This window comes from Hemiscyllium ocellatum, chromosome 28, assembly GCF_020745735.1.
Source record: "Hemiscyllium ocellatum isolate sHemOce1 chromosome 28, sHemOce1.pat.X.cur, whole genome shotgun sequence".
Classification (NCBI taxonomy): domain Eukaryota; kingdom Metazoa; phylum Chordata; class Chondrichthyes; order Orectolobiformes; family Hemiscylliidae; genus Hemiscyllium; species Hemiscyllium ocellatum.
The window spans coordinates 31,562,069-31,576,372 of NC_083428.1; the positions used below are offsets into that span (position 1 = coordinate 31,562,069).

Below are 14,304 nucleotides of genomic sequence, written 5' to 3' on the forward strand. Positions count from 1 at the left end.
GGCGATAAGACGATGGGATAAAGAAGCTTGTTTTGTGATTGCGGCACAGAACCAGTTTTCCCAACCTGTAGAAACGCAGACTTTTCCAGAAAACACAGAGACCATTCACCCTTCCTGTCTGTTCCAGCCCTTAGCTAGAGCAATCCAAACCGAGACACACTTTCCCCCTGCTCCTCCCTCTCTTTCCGTAGGTATATTCCCAAAGCAGCCGCTTCGAGTATTATCTCGCCCACCCTCTCTCTATATTATCCTGTGTTTGTCTTTCCTTCCCCTGTTTCAATACTGCACGCCCCTCTCTCTCTTTCTGGGTTCTTTCTGTGAGTTGCGGAGTTTTCACAGTCCGGGTTGAGTTGCAGTAGGAGACTGTCCAGTTGGAAACAGCGAAGGCTGGCGTGGAGGCACTGACTGGGTCCCGCTACCTGGAGGTTGAGAGAGAGAGAGAGAGAGGCGTTCAGTTGCTGTTTCTTCAATGCAGAGCTCAGGCTCCAGTCCGGGCCGGTGGCGCTGATTTGGAGGGGACCAGCCGGGGGATTCCTGGGGCTTTGGGAATGTGACAGGGGGGCACTGTGTCCGGGGTGACGGCTTCAAGACTTCAGCCGCAGGCGGAGTAGCCCCCAGCCGCCCCCCTCTCCCCCCCCCACCCCCCCAACCCCCTCAGGGATGGGACAGCTGTCCCGAAGCTTGGTGGATCACGCTCAGATGTGGGAATCCTGAAAGGGGACTGAGGTGCTGCTGACTCCGGAATCTCTCCGTCTGAATCATGGGGAAGCCCTCACTGCGCTGACATTAATCCCAACACCCCCCCCCCCCCCCCCCCACCACCACACACCCTGATGGGGAAAGGGGGCAGGAAACAGTCACATTCCTGCTCCCTAACTGTGGGCTCAGGACTCAGTGTTAAAGACCCCCACACCCCAGTGTAATGCCACAGGACATTAAATCTCTCTCTCCCTTCTCCACATTCTGTCTCTCTTTTGCAATCTTGCATCCTGCGTTCCTTCCTACTATTTGATCCATTTATTTCCACCTTTAGATTGACAGATCTTCGCGGAATTTGTTTTTTCGTTCTCTTTTATTCTTCCCTTGTTCTTTCATACCTTCTCTCTATCTACCTTCTCTCTAACTTCTTTCTCTCTCTCAACTTTTCTATCTTCTCTCTCTCTCAACCTCTCTTCCTTTTCTATTTACTTTCTCCCTCTATTTACCCTTTTCTCCCCCTCTACTTTCTCTCTCTTCACCCCATCCTTCCCTCATCAGCAGGGAGTGGGGAACTTGACGTGGCTTTGCAGATTTTGACCTGAGTGCCTTGTCTCGGTGCGGCTCCGAGCGGAGTGACCGGCTCCTCGCTCCCCTCCAGCCAATGAGGGCTGCGGCACTGAGCTGGCGCGGAGCCGGGACTCTCTGCACATTGCTGCCCACGGCAACAGCTCACACCCCGGCCATGGAGTGCAGGCAGCGCCTCTGGACCCTGCTCGGCTTCCTGCACGCTGTGCTCAGCCTCTGCCAGCCTCACCCGCAGCCGTGCCACATCCTGAACCGGATCGGACACACCGTGAGACTGGGCACCGTGCTGCCCGGCTCCCGGAGAGCCCTCCTGCAACAGGCGCTGCTCGAAGGAGTGGAGGCGGCCTTAAGGGACACCCTACTACCCTACAACCTGAGCCTGGAGACGGTCAGCAGTCAGGGCTGGCAGCCCGACCCGCAGTCCCTCCTGCAATCCGTCTGCCAGTCAGTTGTGGTCCGGGGAGTTGCGGCCATTCTGGCGTTCCCACAGTCTACAGACCAACTAATCCAGATGGATTTTTTAGCATCTTTCCTGGAGATCCCTTTCATCAGTATCATGGAGCGAGGAGAAGGGCTGGTTACTGAGGTAGGTGACAGAGCAAGTTATCCAACTTTTATCGGCGTTAAATGGGCAATTCCGCTCTGCCTTAAGGAGGTGCGTTTCGTGCCAGCGGTTTATTGTGGAGTGAAGTGATGTACAGAGGATAGTGTGGAGTGGCAGATTGTGGATTGTGGAGTGGTGTGTTGTGACGTATTGTGGAGCAGGATGCTGTAGCATGGGACATTGGGGATGGAATGGTTAATTGTGGAGTGGAGTGTTTTGTAGCGTGTTATAGAGTGATGTACAGTGGAGTGATGTACTGTATAGTGGAGTGATGTACAGTGAAGTGATATAGTGTTTAGTGGAGTGATGTATAATGGAGTGATGTACTGTATAGTGGAGTGATGTACTATATAGTGGAGCGATATATAGTGGAGTGATGTATAGTGGAGTGATGTACTGTATAGTGGAGTGATGCACTGTATAGTGGAGTGATGTACAGTGGAGTGACGTATAGTGGAGTGACGTACTGTACAGTGGAGTGATGCATAATGGAGTGATGTACTGTATAGTGGAGTGATGTACTGTATAGTGGAGTGATGCACAGTGGAGTGATTTATAGTGGAGTGATGTAGTGTTTAGTGGAGTGATGTATAGTGGAGTGATGTAGTGTTTAGTGGAGTGATGTATAGTAGAGTGATGTATAGTGGAGTGAGGTACAGTGGATTGATGTATAGTGGAGTGATGTACTGTATAGTGGAGTGATGTATAATGGAGTGATGTATTGTGGAGTGCTATACTGTACAGTGGAATGATGTACAGTGGAGTGATGTACTGTATAGTGGAGTGATGTATAATGGAGTGATGTATTGTGGAGTAATATACTGTACAGTGGAGTCTTGTACTGTGGAGTGATGTATAGTGGAGTGATGTATAATGGAGTGATGTATAGTGGAGTGATTTATAAGTGGAGTAATACACTGTACAGTGGAATGATGTACAGTGGAGTGATGTACTGTGGAGTGATGTATAGTGGAATGATGTACAGTGGAGTGATGTATAGTGGAGTGATGCATAGTGGAGTGATGTACTGTAAAAGTGGAGTGATGTACAGTGGAGTGATGTATAGTGGAGTGATGTATAATTGAGTGACATATAGTGGAATGATGTATAGTGGAGTGATGTACAGTGGAATGATGTATAGTAGAGTGATATACTGTACAGTGGAGTGATGTACAGTGGAGTGATGTACAGTGGAGTGATTTATAGTGGAGTGATGTATTGTGGAGTGATATACTGTACAGTGGAATGATGTACAGTTGAATGATGTACAGTGGAATGATGTATAGTGGTTTAGCGTGGAGTGAAGTGGTGTATATCGGTGTTTTGTGGATTGGTGGTATATAGTGGTTTATTGTGGAGTGGAGTGGTGTGGATTGGTGTGTTGTGGTCTCTTGTGGAATGGTGTGGTGTATATTGTGAATTGGAGTGGTGTATAATTGGGTGTTGTAGAATGGAGGTGCATATTGTAGAATGGTGTGGCGTACAGTAGAGTGGTGTACTGCGGTTTAATGTGGAGTAGAGTGGTGTATAAAAGGTGTTATGGAGTGCTGTACTCAGTGGTGTGCTGTGGAGTGGAGAGATTGATATTGTAGAATGGGGTGGTGTATAAATGGTGTGTTGAGAAGTGGTGTACATAGGGGTGTGGTGAGGAGTGGTGTACTCTGGTGTGGTGTGGAGTGGTGTACACAGGGGTGTGGTGTGGAATGGTGTACACAGTGGTGTGTTGGGGAGTGGTGTACACAGTGGTGTGGTGTGGAGTAGTGTACACAGTGGTGTGTTGGGGAGTAGTGTACACAGTGGTGTGGAGTGGAGTGGTGTACACAGTGGAGTGGTGTACATGGTGGTGTGATGTGGAGTAGTGTAACAGTGGTGTGTTGGGGAGTAGTGTACACAGTGGTGTACACAGTGGTGTGGTGTACACAGTGGTATGGTGTGGAGTGGTGTACACGGTGGTGTGATGTGGAGTAGTGTACACAGTGGTGTAGTGTGGAGTGGTGTACGTTGTGGTGTGGTATGGAGTACGCTGTGGTGTGGTGTGGAGTGGTGTATACAGTGGTGTGGTGTGGTGTACACAGTGGTGTGGTCTACACAGTGGTGTGGTGTGGAGTGGTGTACACGGTGGTGTGATGTGGAGTAGTGTACACAGTGGTGTAGTGTGAAGTGGTGTATGCTGTGGTGTGGTATGGAGTACGCTGTGGTGTGGTGTGGAGTGGTGTATACAGTGGTGTGGTGTGGTGTACACAGTGGTGTGGTCTACGCTGTGATGTGGTGTGGAGTGGTGTATACAGTGGTGTGGAGTGGAGTGGTGTACACAGGGGTGTGGAATGGAGTGGTGTACACAGGGGTGTGGAGTGGTGTACACAGTGGTGTGGAATGGAGTGGTGTATACAGTGGTGTGGTGTGGTGTACACAGTGGTGTGGTCTACGCTGTGATGTGGTGTGGAGTGGTGTATACAGTGGTGTGGAGTGGAGTGGTGTACACAGGGGTGTGGAGTGGAGTGGTGTACACAGGGGTGTGGAGTGGTGTGCACGGGGTGTGGTGTGGAGTGATGTACACAGGGGTGTGGTGTGGAGTAGTGTACACAGGGGTGTGGAGTGGAGTGGTGTACACAGGGGCGTGGTGTGGAGTGGTGTGCACGGGGTGTGGTGTGGAGTGATGTACACTGGTGTGGTGCACATAGTGGTGTGGTGTACGCTGCGGCGTAGTGTGGAGTGGTGTACACAGAGATGTGGTGTGGTGTACGCAATGGTGTGGTGTACACTGAGGTGAAGTGTGGAGTGGTGTACACAGGGGTGTGGTGTGGAGTGCTGTACCCAGTGGTGTGGAGTGATGTACACGTGTGGTGTACACAGTGGTGTACACGGGGTGTGGTGTACACAGGGGTGTGGTGTACACAGGGGTGTGGTGTACACAGGGGTGTGGTGTGGAGTGCTGTACCCAGTGGTGTGGAGTGATGTACACGTGTGGTGTACACAGTGGTGTACACGGGGTGTGGTGTACACAGGGGTGTGGGGTACACAGTGATGAGGTGTACACAGTGGTATGTAATGGTGTGGTGTACACAGTGATGAGGTGAGCGTGGATCCCAGTCTCTCAGAGTAGCTTAGAATCGAAACTCACTCGGAGAGGAGAGAGCTTCACTCGGGTTCCTCTCGTGAACTCTCCCCGGGGTTAAATGCGAAGCTTTCTCCTGTACGCAGCAGAACTTCAGTGAAAAATTTAATAGTTCTTAATCCACAAATCATTTCATTCCTGGACAACCTGTCACTTTGAAAGCAAATGATTTAAACCTGAAAGCGGTGCAGTCTGGAGGCGCGTGTACAGTGAATCCTCCTGAGACCCAGATTAACCGGTCACTTCAGAAATCCGGTTCGACAGAGCGAAACCACAAGTGGTGATTATTCATTTTAGTACAAATAAGACAGTCCATTCTGCATTGGGCACCGTCCTGTATTGGACCCGCTATACAATGTCAATAAGAGATTGTTAAACTGAACTAACTCTCTGTCTCGGGAGATTTGAATTACACTTTTAAAGTATTCCTTTTTCGAACTAAAATGACTACCAGTGAATAGCTGGTGTTGATCACTGAGTCAGAGTAATCCACTGAGACTTCACCCTGCAGCTGACTGGGTGCAACTCAGTGTTCTCTTGGTCTCGGTCCTGCGATCTCCAATGATCTCATCGACAGGCTCGAGTTCCTGCCGAACCGTGGGTTGAGGAGTGAAGTTCACTCTCGCAATGTCTAACCCCTGGGAGAGACAGAGATGGTTGGGAATTGTAGGATCCTGAATGGAAAGAGAATGGTTTCCACCATAAACAAAAGTGTTCCGTTGTCAGTGACCAAGACTCGAATTTTGTTTTAACATTGTACATGTAATTTACCACGTAAAACCTGCACAGTTTAACATTCCTGGTGTTCCATGAACCCAGTGGGTAAATAGACCAACCATTGTGATATTCAATCAAGGTGTGGCATATACATGAGAGTGAGTGCTTTGATCTCAGACCCTCCAGGGGTATGTGGTGGTGGTGGTTCAGGACCAGGCAATGGGACAGGAATGCTGAGCCCTGTGCTGCTGAATGATGGATATGGGCTGACGTTTGAGTGAGAGCTGTATCAAGTGATGCTCTCATTGTAGAATAGCCTATTGACAGTCTTTGCCTGTACTCCTAATTGAAGATTAACTATGTGTACAATTACTACAACAGCCAGCTCCTTCCTCCAACAAGAGAGCTCAACCACTTCTCCTGAATCTTTAACATCATCACCACCTCCAAGAGTAGTGTTCCAGCTCTCTGTATATACATGATGGATACAGCACCATTTTGGCGGACACCCAGTATCCTGAGCAGTATGTTCAGTCCCTGCATGTTCAGACCTTACTACCTACAGAGAACACTTCCATGGGGCTCACCATTGACTCCAAAACTCAATAGCTATGCAATTAATAGATACAAGTAATAGATCAGAGACTCCCTATTCTTTGGCAAGCAATTCCCATTGTCTGTCCATAATCTACAAGGCTCAGGGTCAGGAATGGAAGGAAATATACTCCCCTTACCTGGACAGTTCAGCTCCAACAGCTAGGTACTGTCCAAAGCAAAGCAGCCCATTTAATTGACATGCCATCAACTGGCTTAAACATCCACTTCCTACACCATCCACCTACAGTGGTTACAGTGAGTACCATCTACCACACGCATTGCAGCATGAATGTTTCAATTACCCACTATGCCATGGGTAATAGGTATACAGGAACATCAGTTCGTCTCAGTTCCCCTCCAAGACAGGAGTCTGACGCGCCCATCTTAATAGTTCTGTAGAACACTTTCACTGTCCAGACAGACAACAATGGTCCACCACTGTCTCATGGATGCTCAGAATGCAGGAAAATGCAGGGTTTGCCAATGATGTCTCACATCCTGAGAACATAAAAGTGGCCACACCCTCATGAGAAGGGTGTAGAGAAATTGAGTAGACCTTGAGTAGAGAAATATAGAGAAGATGTTTGATTCTATGACTCTATGTGGCTGGAGATGTGGCATTATTTATCTCCAACTTCTCTTGCCCCTTTCCTGGAATGAGTGCTGGCTGCTGACTTGGCCTTGGGAAGGTTATAGCTGATCCTGATCTTCTGTCTTGAAATTCACAGTTTCCAGCAAGGGCCAATGTATTGTAGGCTTACCTTTCCCTTTGGCTGAGCACTGAGCAGACCATCATTTTTGTTACACTCTTGTCTTAGCATCAATAGGTGTCACTAGTGTGCTGTAACTAGGTAGTAATTGGTACAAAGTGGAATGAACTGTATTATTGTTGGTGATAAAATATAGCAGCAATAATATGGTTTTGGGTGAGTGATGAATGACTGGTGCGTTTAGTTTAAATGCCGTATGCTTCAGCATTTCACTTGCTAATTAGTAAGATACCCTTTGGCATAGTTCCTGGTGCAGTCCTGGGGCAATGCCAAATAGTGTCATCATTGCAGTTGTACAGAATGGACCAGGGCTATATCAGTTAGTACTGTAATCATTCTGTGCGGTGGTCATATTTTATTTTTGACTGACTGCAGTCTGCTGAGATATAGAGTGGCATGGGTAGCTTATAACATTCTGGGTTAATGGGCAATGAATATCCCAACCAACACTTTCAGACATTAGAGTCCCTTCTCAGGAAGGAACTTAAACAAATATCTTGCCTTATTTTTCTTCCATGCGCTATAATCCCCTGACCCTCAGACTCACAGGTTCTTCAATGTACCACCCAAATAACTATCATTCTTGTGAGAAATTAGATGGTGTGTACTGCTTGATATTCCATTTATGGAGGGCACTACAACTGAGGTTGGTTCAGTTCTCATCCAATACGCACTCCATCAGGAGTCACTGAATAATAATTAACAAAAAGAATCAAGAGTGTTGAGTTTATTTATAAAGTCTGTGCTAATACTTACGGATCATTTAAAAAATCTGCTCAACATGCTTATGATAAATTCTTTATATTTGGAATTAACTTTAGATCTGAATGACAGCATAGCAAAGATTAAAATCACTATCAATGAATGTTCATACTTGAACAAAATTCAATTCTGTTCAGTGCAACTTAAGCACAAATGTTGGCAGGTGCTCAATTACCATGCCATCTCTTATAAAGCTGCCTGATTATGACAAACAACATCTTCCTGGCCTTTGTACTATGTGAAGATTCACTGCCATATTCTTTTATCACCTGAGACCAGCTGGTGAAATGTACCATGCAAGGTGCTCCCAAGTACGACCCTCAATCTGTGTTGAGTTTAGTATATCTGAGCTGAACTGAAGCTAATGTACTAAAGCTGGCAGCACCTAAACTACGGAGAGAAAATCAGCCAACGTTTTTTCTCATAGGATTTCGCTGAGTGATTTGTGCTGCAGATTCATGTGTCACTGGGCAGGGACAAGATTAAACTTAGCCATGATATCCATCATGCTGTCAAAACTCAAAGACTGGCCAGAAGCAAGCCCTAATGAGTTGTCTTTTGAAATGTTACCCCCACAGTGTCAGAGGTCCTGAATTTATGAAGAATTGAGGAAATGGGCATTCCTGACTGGAAATCCCGCATTTGGTCTTCCTCAGATAGCCTTCTGAAATTAACAATCGGACACCTTTTAACCAGGTTTCCCTTTGGACTGATTGCTTGGCCATCTCCTCCCAGACCACATCAAAACATCTTATAACGCAGCTCAAACATTAAATCCCCAGATTATTCCTGTTTTAAGCCTTGGACTGTGGCCAGATCGCAAGGACTAACAGGGTTTTAGATTTTCATTGCAGAAACAAACATTAACATGCAGCAATAAAAAGTTAGTCAAACCTTAATCTTGCACATGTTTGAATCAAATAAAAATAAAAGTTTAATCAGTTTTTTCCAAAACTTGAAACATCTGCTCACTTTTTCTTTCTGATTTCCGTTCTGTTTCACCTTTCCTTTTTTTCCTCTTTATGTATTTTTAAAAATATTTTTAAGGTTGTAAATGTACAACTTTGCTAATTTCTGCTTCACTGCCTAAACAAAAAGTATCCTTGTTCAGAATATGCATAGTTTGGATCTGTTTGTTAATCATTTGTGATTGAATAGCCGATTGTTGCAGGCAGAATGGAGGTGTATCAGAGGATGCTCAATGCTACTGGAAACTGTACCTGAGCAGCAATCATTGTCTTTAGGACAGTGTGGGGTGGAGGAGAGGGGATGGGTTATGGGGATAATTAACTTTGTCATTATTTTTAATTTGTCAAAGGAATAATCAATTTCAATCTGTGGAATAGTTACGAATTAGGAGAGATTTACCTGTGAAGTCAGAACTATTATTCCCATCCAGAATTATTGACATTATCATCTGTCTCCAACTCTAAAGATCAGATACTTCATTAAAGAATTCCCACATCCAAGAATCTGTATGAATGTGCAGTGGCATACTTAGAACTAAAACTAACTAATATTATCTACTGTACCATTATAGAGCATTTAAGCAGCTAAGCACATAAACTGACATTGCCTCCCCATTTAGAACCAAGGTAAGGAGAAATTTCTTCACCCAGAGAATAGTGAGCCTGTGTAATTCACTGCCCCTGAAAGTAATTGAGGCCAAAACATTGAATGTTTTCAAGAAGGAGTCAGATATACTTCTCAAGGCTCAAGATATCAAGGGGTATGGGGAGAAAGTGGAAATGGGATATGAGCAAATGATCAGCCATAAACATATAGATGGTGTCACGGCTTCGAGGGGCTAAATGGCCTACACCTCTTCCTATTTTCTATGTTTCTACGCAAATAAATACATACATTCTGCATTCAATCCAACTGGTCAATGTTGATGTTTACACTCCAACAACCCTTTTCCAATTCATTTTAATCTAACCTTATTAAGACATTCTATTCCTTTCACACCTATAAATTGCCTAATATCCCCATAAATACATCAATGCTGTTTTGATCAGTTAGTCCATGTAGTAATAATGTACCCACAGTGATAAGTGGACCTGGCGTTTGCATTTGTAGGAGTGAATTGTGTGGCAATTCAAGAGTAGAACGGTAGGTTAGTTGGCAGGTAATTTCAGGCCAGTGCTGAATTAGCTTATCATAGTTACAGGAAAATCAAACCAAGCTCCAGCTTCTAAACACTATGCAGTGATTACTGCTGGAAGTGAGTGTTAATTGAGGGCAAACAAATGAGCTGAAGAATGATGCACTTCATCATAAAACATCTGACTACTTCTCAAAGATTTGGGCAACACTAAAAATGCTTTTCTTGGAACCAGAACCAGAACCCTGCATGAGTCAGCAGTGTAGGAGAGGGAAGGGAGGAAATTGGAATGAAAAATTATAGAATTAATGGTGTTAATCAAGTAATGATCCATTTTACATTGACGCATTGGTTTTTCTCTCCTTGTTTCTGTTTGATGCCTGATATATGCAAGTACACTGCACAATGCAAGCAGAAATCTTTGCTTTATTTGTCTTTTTAATTGATTTGCCTTAATCAAAGTTGACTTGTTTTCTTTCATTTTCCTGCTATTCACTATATTACATCACTGCTTTAAAAAAAATACAGAGATTCCCTGGAATAGCAGTTAGTGCTCCATTGCATACCTATCATTAACAGTCTGAATGAAATGATTTATATCCACTTTCAGGAAGTCTACAATGAGAGCGCAATGCTAAAGAATCATACACACTATGTAAGGGAAGGTGAATAGTGTGCACATATGTGTCTGAAGTGGGATTTCTTTGTTCCAATTCAACTGTTTACAGTATTCATGTTCATTAGTCATTTCAAATTCAGTCTTATTCTAGGATTGCATTCTGAGTCCCAGTCATTTTACAGTGAAATGTATTCATTGAATCCTATCTGATTTTGTGATGATGTATCCATTGCCCTTGCCTTAGACTTGTCCATTTTTATTATTCCTGTTGTGTCCTTTGTGACCTCATGTAGCATAATGAAGGCTGGTGTTCTCCAAGTTTAACTGTAAAGATTTAGTGCAGGACAATGTGTAAAGACGAAAGCACTGCGTTGGATTTTTCGGACTTCCTCCTCTCCTGCCCTGCAAATGTAGATTCATCCAGGGTTGGGGAGGAGGTTAAATCAGAAAGAAGTCATGTTTTGATGAGTAGTAATTTTGCTGAAAATTACTGAAATCAGTAAGGCAGGATCAGGCTTACCTTTTGACAGAATCACAGGATCAGGCTCATCAACGATGCAGTCTGCAGGACTTGACAGGCTCACAAATGAAGAATGGCCATTTGTAACAGGAATGAAGGATATCTGTGGAAAGTAAATCCCAATAAGATTCTTTACTTTCAATAGATGAGGGGACATCAAACGCACACAAGAAAGTAATTAAGCTATCTCATAGAAGTAACTTTTTAAACGATTCCAAAAGGCATTTTCAATGTAGTTAAAATTTGCTGATGGATGTTATCAATTGTATTAATATTACAGGTATTGGCAGTTTACTTAAAGGAGGGTGGACAATTTGGCTGACTTTGCAAAAATAATACAAGTATCTTGCCAACCAGCTTCATTCAGTTAGGGTCTATTTTCACTTTGGCTTCTCTTTTCCCTTCTTATATATTCAATGAAGATGTTGCTGTCCATTTTGAGATTTACAGATTCCTTCAAGATTCACAGCTGTTTCACTGCTCATGTTCATATAACATCATTATATTTGGCTCCGGGACACCCGCACCAATCAACCACACCGCCATTTCAACTCCCCCTCCCACTCTGTCGAGCACATGGAGGTCCTGGGCCTCCTTCACCACCGCTTCCTCACCACCAGACACCTGGAGGAAGAACGCCTTATCTTCCGCCTCGGAACACTTCAACCCCAGGGCATCAATGTGGACTTCAACAGTTTCCTCATTTCCCTTTTCCCCCACCTCACCCCAGTTCCAATCTTCCAGCTCAGCACTGTCCCCATGACTTGTCCTACCCGTCTATTTTCTTTTCCACCTATCCACTCCACCCTCCTCCCTGACCTATCACCTTCATCCCTTACCCCACTCACCTATTGTACTCCATGCTACTTTCTCCCCACCCCCACCCTCCTCTAGCTTATCTCTCCATGCTTCAGGCTCTCTGCCTTTATTCCTGATGAAGGGCTTTTGCCCGAAACGTCGATTTTGCTGCTCCTCGGATGCTGCCTGAACTGCTGTGCTCTTCCAGCACCACTAACCCAAAATCTGGTTTCCAGCATCTGCAGTCATTGTTTTTACCTTATATTCGGCAATGCTTAATGTCCCCTTCAGCATTAACTCTTTGACAATCTTACACACTTATAAAACATTTCCCTACAAGCTTTTTCTCATTACTGATATTATACATCAGTGTATATAATTACATTTATCATGACTTCATCAGCTCCCATGTCTCAGATTTCATAAATTTGGCAACTTAGAGGTTTCACTGTTCACCCAGAATGTATTCTGTTTGAACTTGGAACATTGATAGGTCTCTAGGTTGAATTTTTAAGCTGTTCACTTTGACATTGTTCTGAACAGTGTGAAGTCTGTGACTTCCTTTGAAGTGGAGAGCATTTTATCTCTCGGATTTCCTTCACTGAGGATGTCTGATAGAACAGGCAATTGTTCCATTATAATATTTAGATAACTTTTAAACTCAAAGATTTTGGTCATGGAGGATAGCTATGTTGGTAAAACCAGTGGTTTCTTTTTTTCTCTCTGTCTTGGGTCTCTTGGCCAGGCAAGTTCTTCCTTTTTTATGATATCCTGGATCTCCAAACCAGGCAGTTTTCATCCTTAATGTAACATTAATCTGTGTACATTGATCATGCCATTTCACTGTCAGGTTCATGGACTTGCATGCACTATCTAATCTGCGTGAGCAAATTTTTATTCTCAATTTGCCAGTAAATTTGTAAAAAGGTGTGTAGACTATTTACCTCAACTGGTTCAATAGATTAAACACCCTGTTTTTGCCCACAGTGATTGCATGATTGATCAAACCAGCTTGTTTACTTCCTCAATTGTACGACTGGGGATTGCTTCTTGTTGGCATAATCTTTGACTTTATTACTGATGGTTCTTCCTGTCAAAATACAGGAATAAAACACTCTGCATGAATTTGTGTTTTCTCAACATCTGATATCAAGCTTGAATCTGTCATTACTGCCTGTTCACCAAACTGTAAAGCAGTCTGAATTCCATTTGTTGAGGATTCATCACTGAGTTCCAAGTGGGGTATGCTGCTCAATTGCTGTCTTATCATCTGCGTTTCCTCACAAACTCTGCTGATCGGTGTTGATAGCTGGGGACAACATTTCTGCCAACCTTGTATAGTGATGGGTTTCAACCTTTCTGACAGTCTGAAACAAAGTTCTTAAGCTAAAATAAAGTATCACAGTGGATTTTGTCTTCTGTTCCACTATTTATCGAGGAAACCCTATAAAACCTTTCACTGGTTGTCTTTGACTGGTTGTTCAGAGGCAAGAAAATTCTTTGACCTATTGCTCCATTATTGGCTGTTCCTTGAACAAAAGTGTCTTAATTTTAATTAATTTGCCACTTTTCCACTACTTAAAAAAAATTCAAGTCAAAGCATACATTCATGCTCAAGAATGAAAATTCTGTATAGCTTTATCTTTAATCCTAAAAGTCACACCACCTGGATCATGTGATTGCTTGGCTGTCAGCTGTAGATAGTGATCCTTCAGCCATGCTACACTATTTGGTAATAATGTGGCACTTGTCTCTGTATCACATTTGAAATTGGTGAGAGGCCCAGTGACATAAATGTCTGCTTTCTAAAATGCTAGGTCAGGACCATCTACCTTCCATGGGAACACTGTAGGCTTTCCTCCTATTCTAGCTCAAACTAATGAAATTTGTTTCAGTAGGTATTTACTTCTTATGCCTTGAGATTGTGTCCTACATAACCATGTTTTTTAAAAGTGATGGTATGTAAAACACACTTTTTTAAATAACTGGGCACTGTTTGTATCTGTGTGGTGTCCTTGCTCTGTGGCACTGAAACTAACTGTCGTATCTGTGTCTGTCCTACTCTCTGAACTATCTTCTTCTGATATTTTGCACCTTAACAACTGAATAGTTTCTGCTGATCTCTTATGATGACTATGATCCTCTCCTTTAAGATTCGGTCTACATTGCTTCTAGACTTCTGCTTCACCCACAATCAAAATGGTTTTGTCCTGAGTCAAATTTTATTTGGACTGTGACTAATCTAACAACAACTCATCAGCAATTCCAATAACAGTTGAATTTTGACATTCAAGTTTCAAAGTCACATTTCTCTACTGCTTGGAGGTCATACGTGAAAATATCAGCGGATTCCCCAGATGCTGAACTCCTTTGTTAAACATTTCTCTTCAAGAATTTTATTTGTTCTAAGATTA

At 43.8% G+C, this 14,304-nt stretch overlaps 1 protein-coding gene across 1 annotated transcript in view; it reads left to right on the forward strand.

Annotated features, from left to right (window-relative positions):
- The first annotated feature begins 1,441 nt into the window (after positions 1-1,441).
- Positions 1,442-14,304, forward strand: part of grin3bb (glutamate receptor, ionotropic, N-methyl-D-aspartate 3Bb) — a 74,743-nt gene continuing 61,880 nt past the window's right edge. The window contains exon 1 of the mRNA XM_060846596.1: positions 1,442-1,870. Within this exon, the coding sequence (XP_060702579.1) occupies positions 1,442-1,870 (429 nt within the window). The remainder of the gene's footprint in view (positions 1,871-14,304) is intronic.